The sequence below is a fragment of the Coregonus clupeaformis genome, chromosome 30 (assembly GCF_020615455.1).
Source record: "Coregonus clupeaformis isolate EN_2021a chromosome 30, ASM2061545v1, whole genome shotgun sequence".
Classification (NCBI taxonomy): Eukaryota; Metazoa; Chordata; class Actinopteri; order Salmoniformes; family Salmonidae; genus Coregonus; species Coregonus clupeaformis.
The window spans coordinates 30,173,184-30,188,695 of NC_059221.1; the positions used below are offsets into that span (position 1 = coordinate 30,173,184).

The 15,512-nt window shown below is 43.2% G+C and overlaps 1 protein-coding gene across 1 annotated transcript in view; it reads left to right on the forward strand.

The window, feature by feature from the left end:
• LOC121545595 (beta-catenin-like protein 1) overlaps positions 1–15,512 on the forward strand; it is a 56,171-nt gene that overhangs the window by 28,430 nt on the left and 12,229 nt on the right. Inside the window, exons 11-13 of the mRNA XM_041856257.2 lie at positions 558–739; positions 7,438–7,535; positions 7,923–8,003. Coding sequence (XP_041712191.2) covers positions 558–739; positions 7,438–7,535; positions 7,923–8,003 — 361 coding nt within the window. The remainder of the gene's footprint in view (positions 1–557; positions 740–7,437; positions 7,536–7,922; positions 8,004–15,512) is intronic.

A 15,512-nucleotide genomic window follows, 5' to 3' on the forward strand; every position in this document is an offset into this window, starting at 1 on the left:
GCTCATGAAACATGGGACCAACACTTTACATGTTGCATTTATATTTTTGTTCAGTGTAATTATAGCAATGCAAAATCCACTTTTATATCATCCACAGGAGAAGGCTTTCAGAATGGGTTATATAGGGAGGAACATGCAACTCTCTTTTCACTTTCACTTCCCATGAGATTCACAGAATCATAAGTTCTGCACCTCTGCTTCAATAGTTCTCTATTTTTGTAGAGGTTAGGCTTTGTCAAGGGGTTTGCAATATGAGCTTAGGAATACGGTTGAAGGCATCTTTATAATTGCCTCTGTCTGCGTTCTTAAAACCGTTTAACTTTGTCTCAAAAATATACTACCTCATAAGCTGCAGAAACTTTGTGTTATGAGGAGTTATCGTTAAAGGACTGCCAATAGATATAGCTAGGTGAGAGGGACTCCATGTTGCTACGTCACAAAGTCTGTGTGCCTGGCAAAAGACCATAATGAACATGCTGCATACCTCTGCTGTGAGCTAGCTGTTGTGCCAGAGATAATTGAGCTCTTCTGAATGTTTTATTTTGTGCACTTCCCAGGGAAAAGAAAATGTCTCGGACCAGCGCTCTGAAGGTCTTAGACCACGGCATGATTGGCCCAGAGGGTTCTGATAACTGCCACAAGTTTGTGGACATCCTGGGCCTGAGGACCATCTTCCCCCTGTTCATGAAGACCCCTAAAAAGATTAGGAAAGTTGGGACGGTAGACAAAGAACATGAAGGTTTGCTAATTTCTCAATACACTGCAAATTTCCTTTGGAAACAATGACATTATTCTGTTTGTCTGACATTACATTACAGTAGATATTTCCTAAGCAAAAGCTTATAGCTGTCCCACTTTGTGTACCCAAAGCACAATTTACCATGGCAGGATATCTAATCAGGTTTGTTTCATGGCTTTTTAGTCTGTTGATTATGTTATCAATTTAGCCTTGATTCATTTGAAACCACTCTTGCGTTGTGAAATAAGAAAATGCTTATCAGCCACCCTCCCCTCCCCCCTTTTGATGAGGTGGTCAGCCAACAGGAAAACATCGCTCTCTCTCTCTAATTATATTTCATACGTCCTGACAGCCCACCCAAGGTGAACAAATTGGCTTCCTTTGTCTGTCCCCTTCATCTGGGGGACAGAATTAATTAACCTGAGACCTGCAGAATAGCCCGAGATAACAGGGCCTGCTAAAGCTTATCCCCCTGGTGCTCCCATTGATGGACCTCCCACTAGTCACAGCCAAGCCAGCCAGCCATGAAGTATGGTTACACTACTGTGCTGTGTGCAGCTTTTAATGCTTAGAGTAATTGTGTAACGTACCCTTGGACTATAATAACCCTTTTCATATGCCTAGGCATGTCCCTAATGCATAGCATAATTTATTGACTAAGATGGGCCTATTTACTTAAATTAAAATGTGTTATGTTTGTGTCCTTACATCATTTGCGTTGTATTTATTATTTTGAGTGAAAACAATTATAAAGTAGTGTATGCATTATTTAGCACTTTTGCAACATTTTGAAAGTCATCGCTTTTTCATAATCTAGCAGTGACATTTTAGAATGCTTATTACAATTATATTGTTTTGAGGGTGTATGATATCCACATGACCATAGGATTTGTCATATAGTATGTGACACTAATTAGACTTAGTGGCTCCTCCTTTGCTGTAATTGAAAAACGGAGGGGAAAATTGGTTCTCAAGAATAACACAATACAGTCATAAATTAATTAATTATCAGCGGCTACAAATTAGAGTTTAAGTAATTAAGAGGCAAAGCACTCTCCAAACCTCTCTTTCTCTCCATCATATACCGAGAGATTGATCCCCATGAAATCGCCTCTGAAAATATACTGAGGCCCAATGGCTGGGAATTGTCAGACAACATTTGCATGCATAATAAGATCATCAAGAGAAGATGTTATGAGAAAAAGTATTGCACAGGATCTTTGTAGATAGCCTACCTTTTTAGGTCTGTATTCATTTCCATTTGCTAATGTTGTGCATAGATCTAATGAGATTCTGGATGTACTGATGGTGGAAGACTATATTTAGCAAGCTAATGATGCACACAGTGTGGTAGAACAGAAGTAAACAGCTCATTTACATCCAGCAGCACAGTAGTTCTGACCGCAGCCCTTTATAGTCTGTTTTGTTTTCCTTGGACGCCTTTGAGTGTTTCTTTAATGTCTCTACTATTCCCCCGTTTTCACATCATACTAAAATTACATTAGAAGAATAGGAGCTGTAGTGATGTTTTTTATGAGATCACTATGTTTTAGGTGATAAGCCTAGTTAACAAATATTGTGATCAGTGCACAATACCACACTGATTTTAATCTACCACTAGTCTCAATCCTTTGAACTCAAGCTGGATGATTAGTTGCTGTATTAGAGCCCTGTTCACAGTCTCCTGTGTTGTCAATGAGGGATTTTGATAATGGGGAACTCATGCATAGCTGCATACAGATTTCTTTGAATTGGTTTGAAACTTGGTCAATCCATTTTGCTGATGCTGATACCCAGCAGTGATAGGAGCCATAGTGAAGCCATCACATGGGTGTTGACAATCAAAATAACTTATGAAGCCACCATGTCAGTGATTTCTTCCCCTGGACTATTCTAATCAGGTATAGTGGGAGCCTCAGACAGTGTAGACGAGAGCCCGTACCTTGCAGAGGTGCCTGTGGTCTGGTCTGAGGGTTGATTGCTTTCCTCAGGGCACGGCTGGTTCAGGTTCAATCTCTCCTGCAGAGAGCTGTCAGGACCTCCTCTACTGCTCCTCTGAGCTCTATTGCCTCGTGGCCCTCTTTGCTATTTGCATGTTAACTTAAAGCTGAGATCTGCATTAACGAAACATCGCCGCTGGCTGCCCCCGGCGCATTTATTATTGTTTTTGTTTTGTTTAAAATCCCCATCAAAATCCGTCAGTTTAAGATAGAGATATCTCAATCCACCGCATCCGCCTATGTCTGCCTTCCGCATCTGCTACAGCTGTGTTTGTCGACCATGAGACATTCTGAAAATCGCTCTTCTCACGAAAACGTCTGTAGCGTCCGAACAGTTTGGCCTACAAACTAAAATGACCACTCTATGGAAAGATGAGACTCTCACGAACACGATGGTGTTCTCCGTCTGATGTGCCAACTTCTGTAGCGTCTGAACCATCATGAGACTCGTCGGAAGGTAACTGTTACTGGTAAAACATTTTTTATGGAGGTAGTTTTGTGCCCTCCAAAAAACTAAAATATTTCCTTAGCTTTCTTATATATCCTAGATATAGGAAAGACACTTCAAAACCTTATTCCTTATGATGTATTTTTTGACTGTCTGTTTTGCCATTTACGAATGTGTTATTCAATGCGTTACTATGAGCTATAGTAGGAAAGGCCAAATTAAATATTTTAGACTTACAACTAATTGACCGACGTAGTTTTAATTACTTGAATTACATTTTTTCCCTTCTTTTTTTTGTGAGCTTAACGTGCCGTCGCTCTAGAGAGATCTATTCATTCACAAAATAAATCAAGTCAAGAACTATGTGGACACTGGGCTGACGGGTGTTTGTAGTTTTCATTTAAGCAAATATTCAACCTAGTTCAGCGCAGAAACGTGGTAATTAACTGCAAAGCCCATAATCCATTGTGCCATTTTTTCCCGGCTCAGACGGATCAGAGACGAAGAGGCGAAGCAAGAGGTTTACTCTTTCCAAAGTCTGTCCAAAATAAGCGCAATGCATTTCTATGGGCTTATTTTGGACCTAAGCTTGTCGCCTGCCTTCCCGCCTTTGGGACAATGACTCCCATTGTTAGTGCGTAGACATGAGCATCTCGTCATTATATACAGATCTCTGGATGGATACACTTTTACTCCTGCTACGTTAGGTTAGATACACACAGACTGCATGAGAGAGGAATGTACACAACATAACGAGGGACAGAGACAGTTCGTGAAAGTATGCCTTATATACTTTAAAGAACTAGTAAAAAGACAGCTCTGCAGCATAGGCTACTTTGGCAGGCTAGCTAAATAGGAAGACTAAAGGCAGTATGGGGAGAACATAATGTTAGATGGCCTGGCTGGCTGACTGCTACTGCCTGAGCAGAGATGAGATGATTACTTTAAGGAATTAAAAATAAAGTCATCAAATGAAAACTAAGTAATATACGCAACTGAAATATTTTATTATTTCATAGTAATTTCCTATTTTTCTATTGATGTCTACCCATTGTGGACCTGATCATAGACAATGGAATATTTTCAATGTTTTGGCAATTGAATGTTAACTATTTTTGGCTTTTGGAATTTCCATTTAAAAAATAATTGTAAAGTAATTATTTCATAATGCGTTTCATGTTTAATAAAATTAGCGAAACCGAAATTGAAAACCGTGATTATTTTGTAATAATCAAACCGAAACTGAACCGACCTCAAAAAGCACTAATCGCTCAGCACTACCATTAACACATTAATCTGTATTTAAATTAACTGACAGCCATTTTGTTTGCCTAATGGCTTCTTCGTGAGCACAGTGAGCTGTATTTGACTCACTGATTGAAATTACATTGGTCTGCCTGATGTTTTATAGAATCGTGATACGGAGAGAGTTGGATAAATCATTAACAATACATTTAATCAACCATATTTCACTAATTAAGCACGTTCACCCATTCCTTTTATTTCTACACTAATTACATTTTACATTTTAGTCATTTAGCAGACGCTCTTATCCAGAGCGACTTACAGTTAGTGAATACAATATATATATATATATATATATATATATATATATATATATATATATATATATATATATATATATATATATATATATTTTATACTGGCCCCCCCCCCTGGGAAACGAACCCACAACCCTGGCGTTGCAAACGCCATGCTCGATCAACTGAGCTACATCCCTGCCGGCCATTCCCTCCCCTACCCTGGACGACGCTGGGCCAATTGTGCGCCGCCCATGAGTCTCCCGGTCGCGGCCGGCTGCGACAGAGCCTGGATTCGAACCAGGATCTCTAGTGGCACAGTTAGCACTGCGATGCAGTGCCTTAGACCACTGCGCCACTCAATTATCTTATGGACCAAATTAGAAAGAAAAAAATTAATGAAGACCCTCTATTTCTCTTTAAAAGCATTTAGCCTAACATAACCCAACCACGTGGAACCAACCAAGTGTGGGTACAGAAAGTGGCCTGACGGGTGGAAAGGTTTTGCTTTGTGCAATTACTGTAACAGGAACCCTTCAAAACCAAGCAGTTCACGATAGTATTACATGCCGTAAGTATGCCTAAAACCTGCAGTAGGCTATTTATCAGCAGCAATTCATAACATTGACTAAGTTACATACATGTAATGGAGCCATGATTACTGCTAGGTGTTCAAGTGGAAGCCTGTGGAAGGTCACACTGCGACCATGGCCCTGTGGCTAATGGCTTTTCTCATTGAGGGGCTCTGGAGTGTGCCGTATTGAAGAGACTCATTCACAGACCTCATCCTCCTATCCTGATAACAGAGAGGAGCAGGTATGGCCTAGGGTGAAGGCCAGGACTGCATCTGAAATGGAAACCTATTCCCTATATAGTGCACTACTTTTGACTAGGGCCCATGGCTCTTGTTAAAAGTAGTGAACTATAAAGGGAATAGGGTGGCATTTAAGACGCAGCCCAAGTGGTACTGTAACACACTCAGACTTTGAGTTGAACTGCCACTGACTGGTACTTGTTCCACAGCCTTCTGCAGCTCAGCCCAGGGAGAGTCTTAGCAGTGGTCCCAATCCTTCACCAGAGGCACTTTTTATGCTAGCTTTAATGATGTCCTAATTTACCCAGCCAGCCACCACACCCCCACTGTGACACTGGTCCTCTGGAGGTAGGGAAAGAGAGAGCTGAGACAGCACTTCCTTTCTGTGGTGCTGTTTGATTAACATGCTGCTGCTCTGTTTGTTTACTTCCTGAATTTGATATCCTTGTTATTGTACAGTATTTGATGGGGGAAATAGGCCTATCAATGTGACTGCCAAAAGATGAGTTTATAGTTAGTAAGAGGATGGCTGATATTTTTCCATTTAAATATATTTGTTTGGTCCTGTATTCTTGCTTTGCTCAGTTATTTGCCTGTTCATTTTCATTTTAAAAAGTTGTAGATTTCTTCTCAGCATGGTGGAGCTCCTAAAGCTCGAGGTGACAGCAGCTCCTCCCATGCCATCAGTAGTCTAACGACACCCCCTCACCGGATGACGAGGGAATGTCTTAATCAGCATCGATCTTGTGAACCAAATGTCAGACGCCCCCAAATTGGCTGGAGACGGTGTTCTGTTTGTGGAGAGTGCCCTGTAGCGATCAATAACCTCCCACGGTGGTGTCAAGGTGCTGACTACAATTACCACTCGGGTTCTGTTGACAAACTAGTGTCCCCGGAAGTTGTATTCCCCTCATTATGTGCAGATAGTAGACAGTCCACTTGTTGACTTTAGATTAAGATGGTAATTAACTCTCATAATAAACACAAACTGTTAATGATAAAACTAGTGAATAGATTTGTGAGTTTTGCTTTGTATGCACTTATCTCTCTTACAAAATGTGTTGATAAATGGCACATGGGAGAGCAGTATTAAACCAAAATATAGTCAAGTCTTGTGCTTATTGCTTAGCAACTTCCAAGATAAATTGAATTTAGAGATTGACCTCTTATTAAGTCAAATTACAGTTTTGTGTCAGCATGTAACTGTTATTTTTCCATCTTTTGTTTTAGTATTTTATGTATGGCTGATTCATAAGTATATTATTTTGTCAGATTTAGGCCTAAATGTCAGATGCAGGTGTAAGCTGGAACAAAATGGGTGTGTCTCTGGGGTAGAGTAAATGTTCCGTGACGCGTGCGTTTGGTTATTAGGTTAACAAGAGCAATCGTAGGACCAATTGCCTTTTGTTACTAATTTGATCAATTAACCAGAGGTTTTGGAGCCCAGGCTCATTAAATGGCCACACACCCTCTACAGAAGGGCTTTTTATCCCCACAATAAAATTATATTAAATGACAAGCATAATGGTTGTGGAGCATTACAGCCAGCCTTTAATGAAAATAGATTTTTACATTTCATTACTTTGTATTTTTTCCCTGCTAAGATTTTCCATGCTTATCTCTGCATAGTAATAGCAAATTATCATCAGTTTTAATCATTTATATTTTTCCATTCCTGCCACTGCCCGATTGTAACCTGATCTTGGAATATAATGAGTTTTACAATAGTCTATTGCTCCTATGAATTCTGAAAATGCATAATATTTTCACGCACAGTATAATATTAGCACTGTGGGTTCAATAACACTAGGCTACTTCTAACCCCTCATGAAGATGAAGCTGAGCTACCTTGATGAAGCCATAGTGGAACTGATATTGTTCTCTTCTCTTTGCAGAACACGTGTGTTCCATCATAGCTTCCTGCCTGCGGAACCTGAAAGCCCAGCAGAGGACGAGGCTTCTCAGCAAGTTCACTGAGAACGACTGTGAGAAGGTGAGATCTTCACGGATCCACCACTGTGTGCAGATTTTAAAAAATCCCCAATATTTCTTAAAAAACGCATTAGGAAAATCAGCCCCATTCAGGTTTTACATGTTCAGTTCCACGATAGAAGACCCCTGGTACAGGTGTGAGCTTGTGTTGATCAGCCTGTGATTGGTCACTATTATTGACTGAAATGTTGATCCTGTGTTGGGAAGAGTTATTAACCTCACCACCAGTGACTCTACCTGAGTGGTGCTACAGACACAGACCGACACGGTCGTAGACATACAACATGCCAGCCTCTGGCTGTCTGAATCCTATTTTCTCCCTACCTGGGGGTTTTGTATGCATAGTGCCTTTCATTGGTGTCTGATGTCTTCTCCCTCTGTCCTACAGGTTGATAGACTGATGGAGCTGCATTTTAAGTACCTGGAAGCTGTTCAGCTGGCTGACAAGAGGATTGAAGGAGAGAAACACGTAAGGGTCCTATCCCTCACCCCCTCCGCTACCAACAGCCTGCATTATAACCTTGACTGACAATAAATCTGAAACAAGGGCAGATAAGTGTCCAGATAAGAAGAGTCATTTTTAGATAGTCTTGTAATTGTCACAACTTCAGGACTTGAGGCTAGCTTGGAGAGAGGCTGGAATCTTTGATATAAATCCAATTCCCAAATGTAATGTTATTATCTACATTAAGAAACTCCCCACCTTGTGTTGCATGGACCCACTCAGAATATGCTGCTTTGTGAGAGTTATGTCTGCTTGCTTGTTGTGGCTGGAATCCCTCTCCATTGTTACAGGCAGAGATGCCCAATGAGATCCGATCAGCCACAGGTAAGCAAGGCAGTGTTTCATTCTGATGCCCTGTGGTCCCAGAGAATGTGTGAGGCCCAGACCAGTCTGTAGGCGGTGCTCTGCTGTGCTCCCTCAGACAGATGGAAGGAGCCAGATAAGAGCTGAGAAGTCTCTTCTCCAGCAGGAGAAAGAGGAAAGGAGAAGGTAATAGAGTTTTAAGAAGGAGATAGCGTTGAGATTCATATCTGATGAGAGATTAATTATTTGACTCCCATTGGTTTGAAATTGCAAATAAAAGGGTGACAGCTTGACACGGCTTGACATTCCCCATTACTTTTGAGTGACCAAGTAACAACTAAAGAACACATTTCCTGTCTTCGCTATCTTGATACACATGGATAGCCCTAGTACATTGTTCAAAATGAGAATGTATATACACTGCTCAAAAAAATAAAGGGAACACTTAAACAACACAATGTAACTCCAAGTCAATCACACTTCTGTGAAATCAAACTGTCCACTTAGGAAGCAACACTGATTGACAATAAATGTCACATGCTGTTGTGCAAATGGAATAGACAACAGGTGGAAATTATAGGCAATTAGCAAGACACCCCCAATAAAGGACTGGTTTTGCAGGTGGTGACCACAGACCACTTCTCAGTTCCTATGCTTCCTGGCTGATGTTTTAGTCACTTTTGAATGCTGGCGGTGCTTTCACTCTAGTGGTAGCATGAGACGGAGTTACAACCCACACAAGTGGATCAGGTAGTGCAGCTCATCCAGGATGGCACATCAATGCGAGCTGTGGCAAGAAGGTTTGCTGTGTCTGTCAGCGTAGTGTCCAGAGCATGGAGGCGCTACCAGGAGACAGGTCAGTACATCAGGAGACGTGGAGGAGACCGTAGGAGGGCAGCAACCCAGCAGCAGGACTGCTACCTCCGCCTTTGTGCAAGGAGGAGCACTGCCAGAGCCCTGCAAAATGACCTCCAGCAGGCCACAAATGTGCATGTGTCTGCTCAAACGGTCAGAAACAGACTCCATGAGGGTGGTATGAGGGCCCGACGTCCACAGGTGGGGGTTGTGCTTACAGCCCAACATCGTGCAGGACGTTTGGCATTTTCCAGAGAACACCAAGATTGGCAAATTCGCCACTGGCGCCCTGTGCTCTTCACAGATGAAAGCAGGTTCACACTGAGCACATGTGACAGACGTGACATAGTCTGGAGACGCCGTGGAGAATGTTCTGCTGCCTGCAACATCCTCCAGCATGACCGGTTTGGCGGTGGGTCAGTCATGGTGTGGGGTGGCATTTCTTTGGGGGGCCGCACAGCCCTCCATGTGCTCGCCAGAGGTAGCCTGACTGCCATTAGGTTCCGAGATGAGATCCTCAGACCCCTTGTGAGACCATATGCTGGTGCGGTTGGCCCTGGGTTCCTCCTAATGCAAGACAATGCTAGACCTCATGTGGCTGGAGTGTGTCAGCAGTTCCTGCAAGAGGAAGGCATTGATGCTATGGACTGGCCCGCCCGTTCCCCAGACCTGAATCCAATTGAGCACATCTGGGACATCATGTTTCGCTCCATCCACCAACGCCACGTTGCACCACAGACTGTCCAGGAGTTGGCGGATGCTTTAGTCCAGGTCTGGGAGGAGATCCCTCAGGAGACCATCCGCCACCTCATCAGGAGCATGCCCAGGCGTTGTGGGGAGGTCATACAGGCACGTGGAGGCCACACACACTACTGAGCCTCATTTTGACTTGTTTTAAAGACATTACATCAAAGTTGGATCAGCCTGTAGTGTGGTTTTCCACTTTAATTTTGAGGGTGACTCCAAATCCAGACCTCCATGGGTTGATAAATTTGATTTCCATTGATAATTTTTGTGTGATTTTGTTGTCAGCACATTCAACTATGTAAAGAAAAAAGTATTTCATAAGATTATTTCATTCATTCAGATCTAGGATGTGTTATTTTAGTGTTCCCTTTTATTTTTTTGAGCAGTGTAGTTTGGTTACAGATTGAAGAAACGTAGTTAACTAATACTTTAAGTATCTTATTTCAGTCCTGGCTGGGATGTACTCTCATGTCTTGTATCTTTAAAGATGCCATTTCCTGCTGTGTCCTGTGCCTCCTCCACTTCCTTTGTACAACTGGCTGCTGTCAGCAGTTCCGTTTTTATTACTCCACTCTCGTTCAGGTGTTATTTTTTAGGGTAAGCAAATTGTTTTCCTTTTCTACTCTACCAGAATTTAATAAGCTGCTTATTTCCCCTCCCTCATCCCTCTTTCTTGGTGATAATAATAAGGATCCTCTTGGAGATTGATTAAGTAAAGAAAAACATGTCTGAGACTGACCTCAATATAGCACAATTCCTCTGCAGTATTGAGAACCCGGGAATCTCAGTTGTCTGCATATGATTAAACTAATCTCATCTTCTATTTAAAGGTTGTGTTAAGGCCCTGGGAATTAGTCCCCACGTCTGCCCCCCCCCAACCCTTCACCCACTCTCTCTCCCCCCTCTCTCTCATGTCTGCTTTCGAGGCAGACCGAGGCAGAGAGATGGTATCAAGAGAGAAGACGGTGCTAAGTTGCTGTGAAATTGATTAGTGCCGACTAGTAATTACTGCTGTAGCCCCTGTCAGGTTAGTCAGGTCTCTGCTGACTGCAGGCAGGGAACGAGGAGTAGTCTAACTTCCTCCAGCTCCTCTAGGAGCCACACTATCCTAATGGTCATGCTATAGACGTAGACATACAGGGCTGCACATTCTGCGCGCAAACTGCATCCATAACTGGAGGTATCGATGCCGTGAAGTGGTACACCTCACAAGCTCACAGTAGGGGACCACAGAGTGCTGAAGTGCGTAGCGCGTCAAAATCGTCTGTCCTCAGTTGCAACACTCACTACCGAGTTCCAAACTGCCTCTGGAAGCAACGTCAGCACAATAACTGTTTGTCGGGAGCTTCATGAAATGGGATTCCATGGCCGAGCAGCCGCACACAAGCCTAAGATCACCATGCGCAATGCCAAGTGTCGGCTGGAGTGGTGTAAAGCTTGCCGCCATTGGACTCTGGAGCAGTGGGAAAAGTGTTCTCTGGAGTGAGGAATCACGCTTCACCATCTGACAGTCTGACGGCGGATCTGGGTTTGGCAGATGCCAGGAGAACGCTACCTGCCCAAATGCATAGTGCCAACTGCAAAGTTTGGTGGAGGAGGAATAATGGTCTGGGGCTGTTTTTCATGGTTCTGGCTAGGTTCCTTAGTCCCAGTGAAGGGAAATCATAACACTACAGCATACAATGACATTAGGGCTGTCCCGACAAAAACAAATGTTGTTTGACCGACATTATTTTACGTATATTTTTCCATATATAGACACACCCAGTGTTTTAATAAAATCAACTACACTGCTCAAAAAAATTAAGGGAACACTAAAATAACACATCCTAGATCTGAATGAATGAAATAATCTTATGAAATACTTTTTTCTTTACATAGTTGAATGTGCTGACAACAAAATCACACACAAATTATCAATGGAAATCAAATGTATCAACCCATGGAGGTCTGGATTTGGAGTCACCCTCAAAATTAAAGTGGAAAACCATACTACAGGCTGATCCAACTTTGATGTAATGTCCTTAAAACAAGTCAAAATGAGGCTCAGTAGTGTGTGTGGCCTCCACGTGCCTGTATGACCTCCCTACAACACCTGGGCATGCTCCTGATGAGGTGGCGGATGGTCTCCTGAGGGATCTCCTCCCAGACCTGGACTAAAGCATCCGCCAACTCCTGGACAGTCTGTGGTGCAACGTGGCGTTGGTGGATGGAGCGAGACATGATGTCCCAGATGTGCTCAATTGGATTCAGGTCTGGGGAACGGGCGGGCCAGTCCATAGCATCAATGCCTTCCTCTTGCAGGAACTGCTGACACACTCCAGCCACATGAGGTCTAGCATTGTCTTGCATTAGGAGGAACCCAGGGCCAACTGCACCAGCATATGGTCTCACAAGGGGTCTGAGGATCTCATCTCGGTATCTAATAGCAGTCAGGCTACCTCTGGCGAGCACATGGAGGGCTGTGCGGTCCCCCAAAGAAATGCCACCCCACACCATGACTGACCCCCACCGCCAAACCGGTCATGCTGGAGGATGTTGCAGGCAGCAGAACGTTCTCCACGGCGTCTCCAGACTCTGTCACGTCTGTCACATGTGCTCAGTGTGAACCTGCTTTCATCTGTGAAGAGCACAGGGCGCCAGTGGCGAATTTGCCAATCTTGGTGTTCTCTGGCAAATGCCAAACGTCCTGCACGGTGTTGGGCTGTAAGCACAACCCCCACCTGTGGACGTCGGGCCCTCATACCACCCTCATGGAGTCTGTTTCTGACCGTTTGAGCAGACACATGCACATTTGTGGCCTGCTGCAGGTCATTTTGCAGGGCTCTGTCAGTGCTCCTCCTGCTCCTCCTTGCACAAAGGCGGAGGTAGCAGTCCTGCTGCTGGGTTGTTGCCCTCCTACGGCCTCCTCCACGTCTCCTGATGTACTGGCCTGTCTCCTGGTAGCGCCTCCATGCTCTGGACACTACGCTGACAGACACAGCAAACCTTCTTGCCACAGCTCGCATTGATGTGCCATCCTGGATGAGCTGCACTACCTGAGCCACTTGTGTGGGTTGTACACTCCGTCTCATGCTACCACTAGAGTGAAAGCACCGCCAGCATTCAAAAGTGACCAAAACATCAGCCAGGAAGCATAGGAACTGAGAAGTGGTCTGTGGTCACCACCTGCAAAACCAGTCCTTTATTGGGGGGTGTCTTGCTAATTGCCTATAATTTCCACCTGTTGTCTATTCCATTTGCACAACAGCATGTGACATTTATTGTCAATCAGTGTTGCTTCCTAAGTGGACAGTTTGATTTCACAGAAGTGTGATTGACTTGGAGTTACATTGTGTTGTTTAAGTGTTCACTTAATTTTTTTGAGCAATGTATATACATTGAGCTTGTCTGATGAAATAAGACAAATGCCTCGAGCGTGCCAGATATCTAGATAACTTTGCCTGATCCAACTATTCTCCTCCCTCTCCTGCTGGCTTTCACAGGTTCTACCATTACTCTCCTGAAGTTGCTGGTAATAGGCTACAGGAGGAGTCGGCAACCTTTCTCATGTGGAATGCCAATTTATCTTACAATTTCTACCGATCTGCATGTTATGGTTTTCATATGCTAATTTGCGTGAACGTTTCATTTAATTTATAATAATTTCTTCATGTCTCAAAATCATTGTCATGTGGTTAATCAAAAATATATCCAAATTAAATGAAAATGATACAAACCTAAAAAGTAACTTATATTGCCATTGCCAGCTATGTAAAAATAGCCTACATAAAGCCAACAAATAAAAACATTGCAGCCTGCAGGTAGAAAATATCCTGATTAAAAAATAAATATCCTGTGAATCACATTGGCTACACATGGCCTGTCTGCAACGAACTTGAAACATTGTATCAACTATTAACTTGGGTCCAGCCAGAAGCTTGCACTAGCGAACTTGCAACATTGTATATTCTGGGCCCTCAGAGTTTCCGTGAGCTCTGGACAGACACAGCTGTAGGCTATTTGCGCAAGGGATAAGAAGCAGTGCTTGACTTGGGCAGGAGCTCACCGGAGCTGTGTACCGGCACCTCAAATGTTCTACTGCTTGAACTCCTGTTCCTCTTATAGAAATTAGCTCAAACATATTGTGGAGCTCCTGCACCTAAATATAAACAGCACCATCACCCAAAATAAGTACCGGAACCTATTTCAGTCCAAGTCAAGCACCGATAAGAAGTAATCAGGTAGATCTATTTCATGACGTTTCCACTGTATCAGTGCATGACATTTTTCCCTTTCACGCTGAGTGGTTATCGAAGGGAGAGCGCTGGAAAGATTTTACTAATACATTGAGGAACTAATGTAATTCTCAATGGATGTAAAAACAGACTTTGTTTGCTTGCTGTTTTGAGGTGAAGAAAACATTACTTTGAGAAGCTCCACAGGTCATCATTAGTGGTGGTGTGTTAAGCCAACCAGAAATACTATCAGATCCCTAAATGGGCACATTTATATGCCTTCATTTGCTCTCAGGCCAGGTAGCCTATAGGCCTACTTCTATGCATGCGCATCCTTACTCAACATTGACAGGAGCGCTCCAAACAAAAGACAATGACTACATTTGACAAAACTCATAAATCAAATGAAATAAACCAAAACTTGTTTCTCACAAGTGTAGCATAGGTTGTGCACTCTACAAACAATGTGTCCACTCCGACAATGAGAACAGGAAGACTGGAATAATAATATTGAATGCATTAACAGAAATTACCGTAACCAAAGTAACAAACATTGTAGATTCTAAACTATAGGAATTAACGGTAAATGTACTACTGGTGATGTAGGTAATGGGGAATTGATATACATTAACAATCAAACGCAAACAATTCACACAATGAAGTTATGAAACAATGAATGTGCACAAATTGGCGGCAGAGAGCGCATTCTGGAGAGAGAAGTGCATGGTAAATCCAACGTCTGCATCGGCCATGCAGCATTTATGGTGATACTGCCTCAGCAGAAGTCAGGGCATTCATACTAATTGCGCTTCGCGGAGCAGTGCAGAGCTGTTGTCAAGGAAGTGAGTTTGTGTTTTCTACAGGATGTTCTGCCCCCACCTACCGTCAACCAATCATGTCAATGTGGAGCTATACAGCGCCCTAAGCATTGTAAAAGATGTGGCTCCAGTCATTAGAATGAGCCTGTTCTCCTCAATTAAGGTGCCACCAACCTCCTGTGCTATATATTTGTTACTGCTTGACTAAAATAATCTATGTTGACCAACAGCCTAACGACCAAACAATCTACCAGTTGACTAATTGGGGTCAGCCCTAAATGACATTCTAGATGATTCTGTTCTTCCGACTTTGTGGCAACAGTTTAGTGAAGGCCCTTTTCTGTTTCAGCATGACAATGGCCCCGTGCACAATGCGAGGTCCATACAGAAATGGTTTGTCGAGATCGGTGTGGAAGAACTTGACTGGCCTGCACAGAGCCCTGACCTCAACCCCATCGAACACCTTTGGGATGTATTGGAACGCCGACTGCGAGCCAGGCCTAATCGCCCAACATCAGTGCCCGACCTCACTA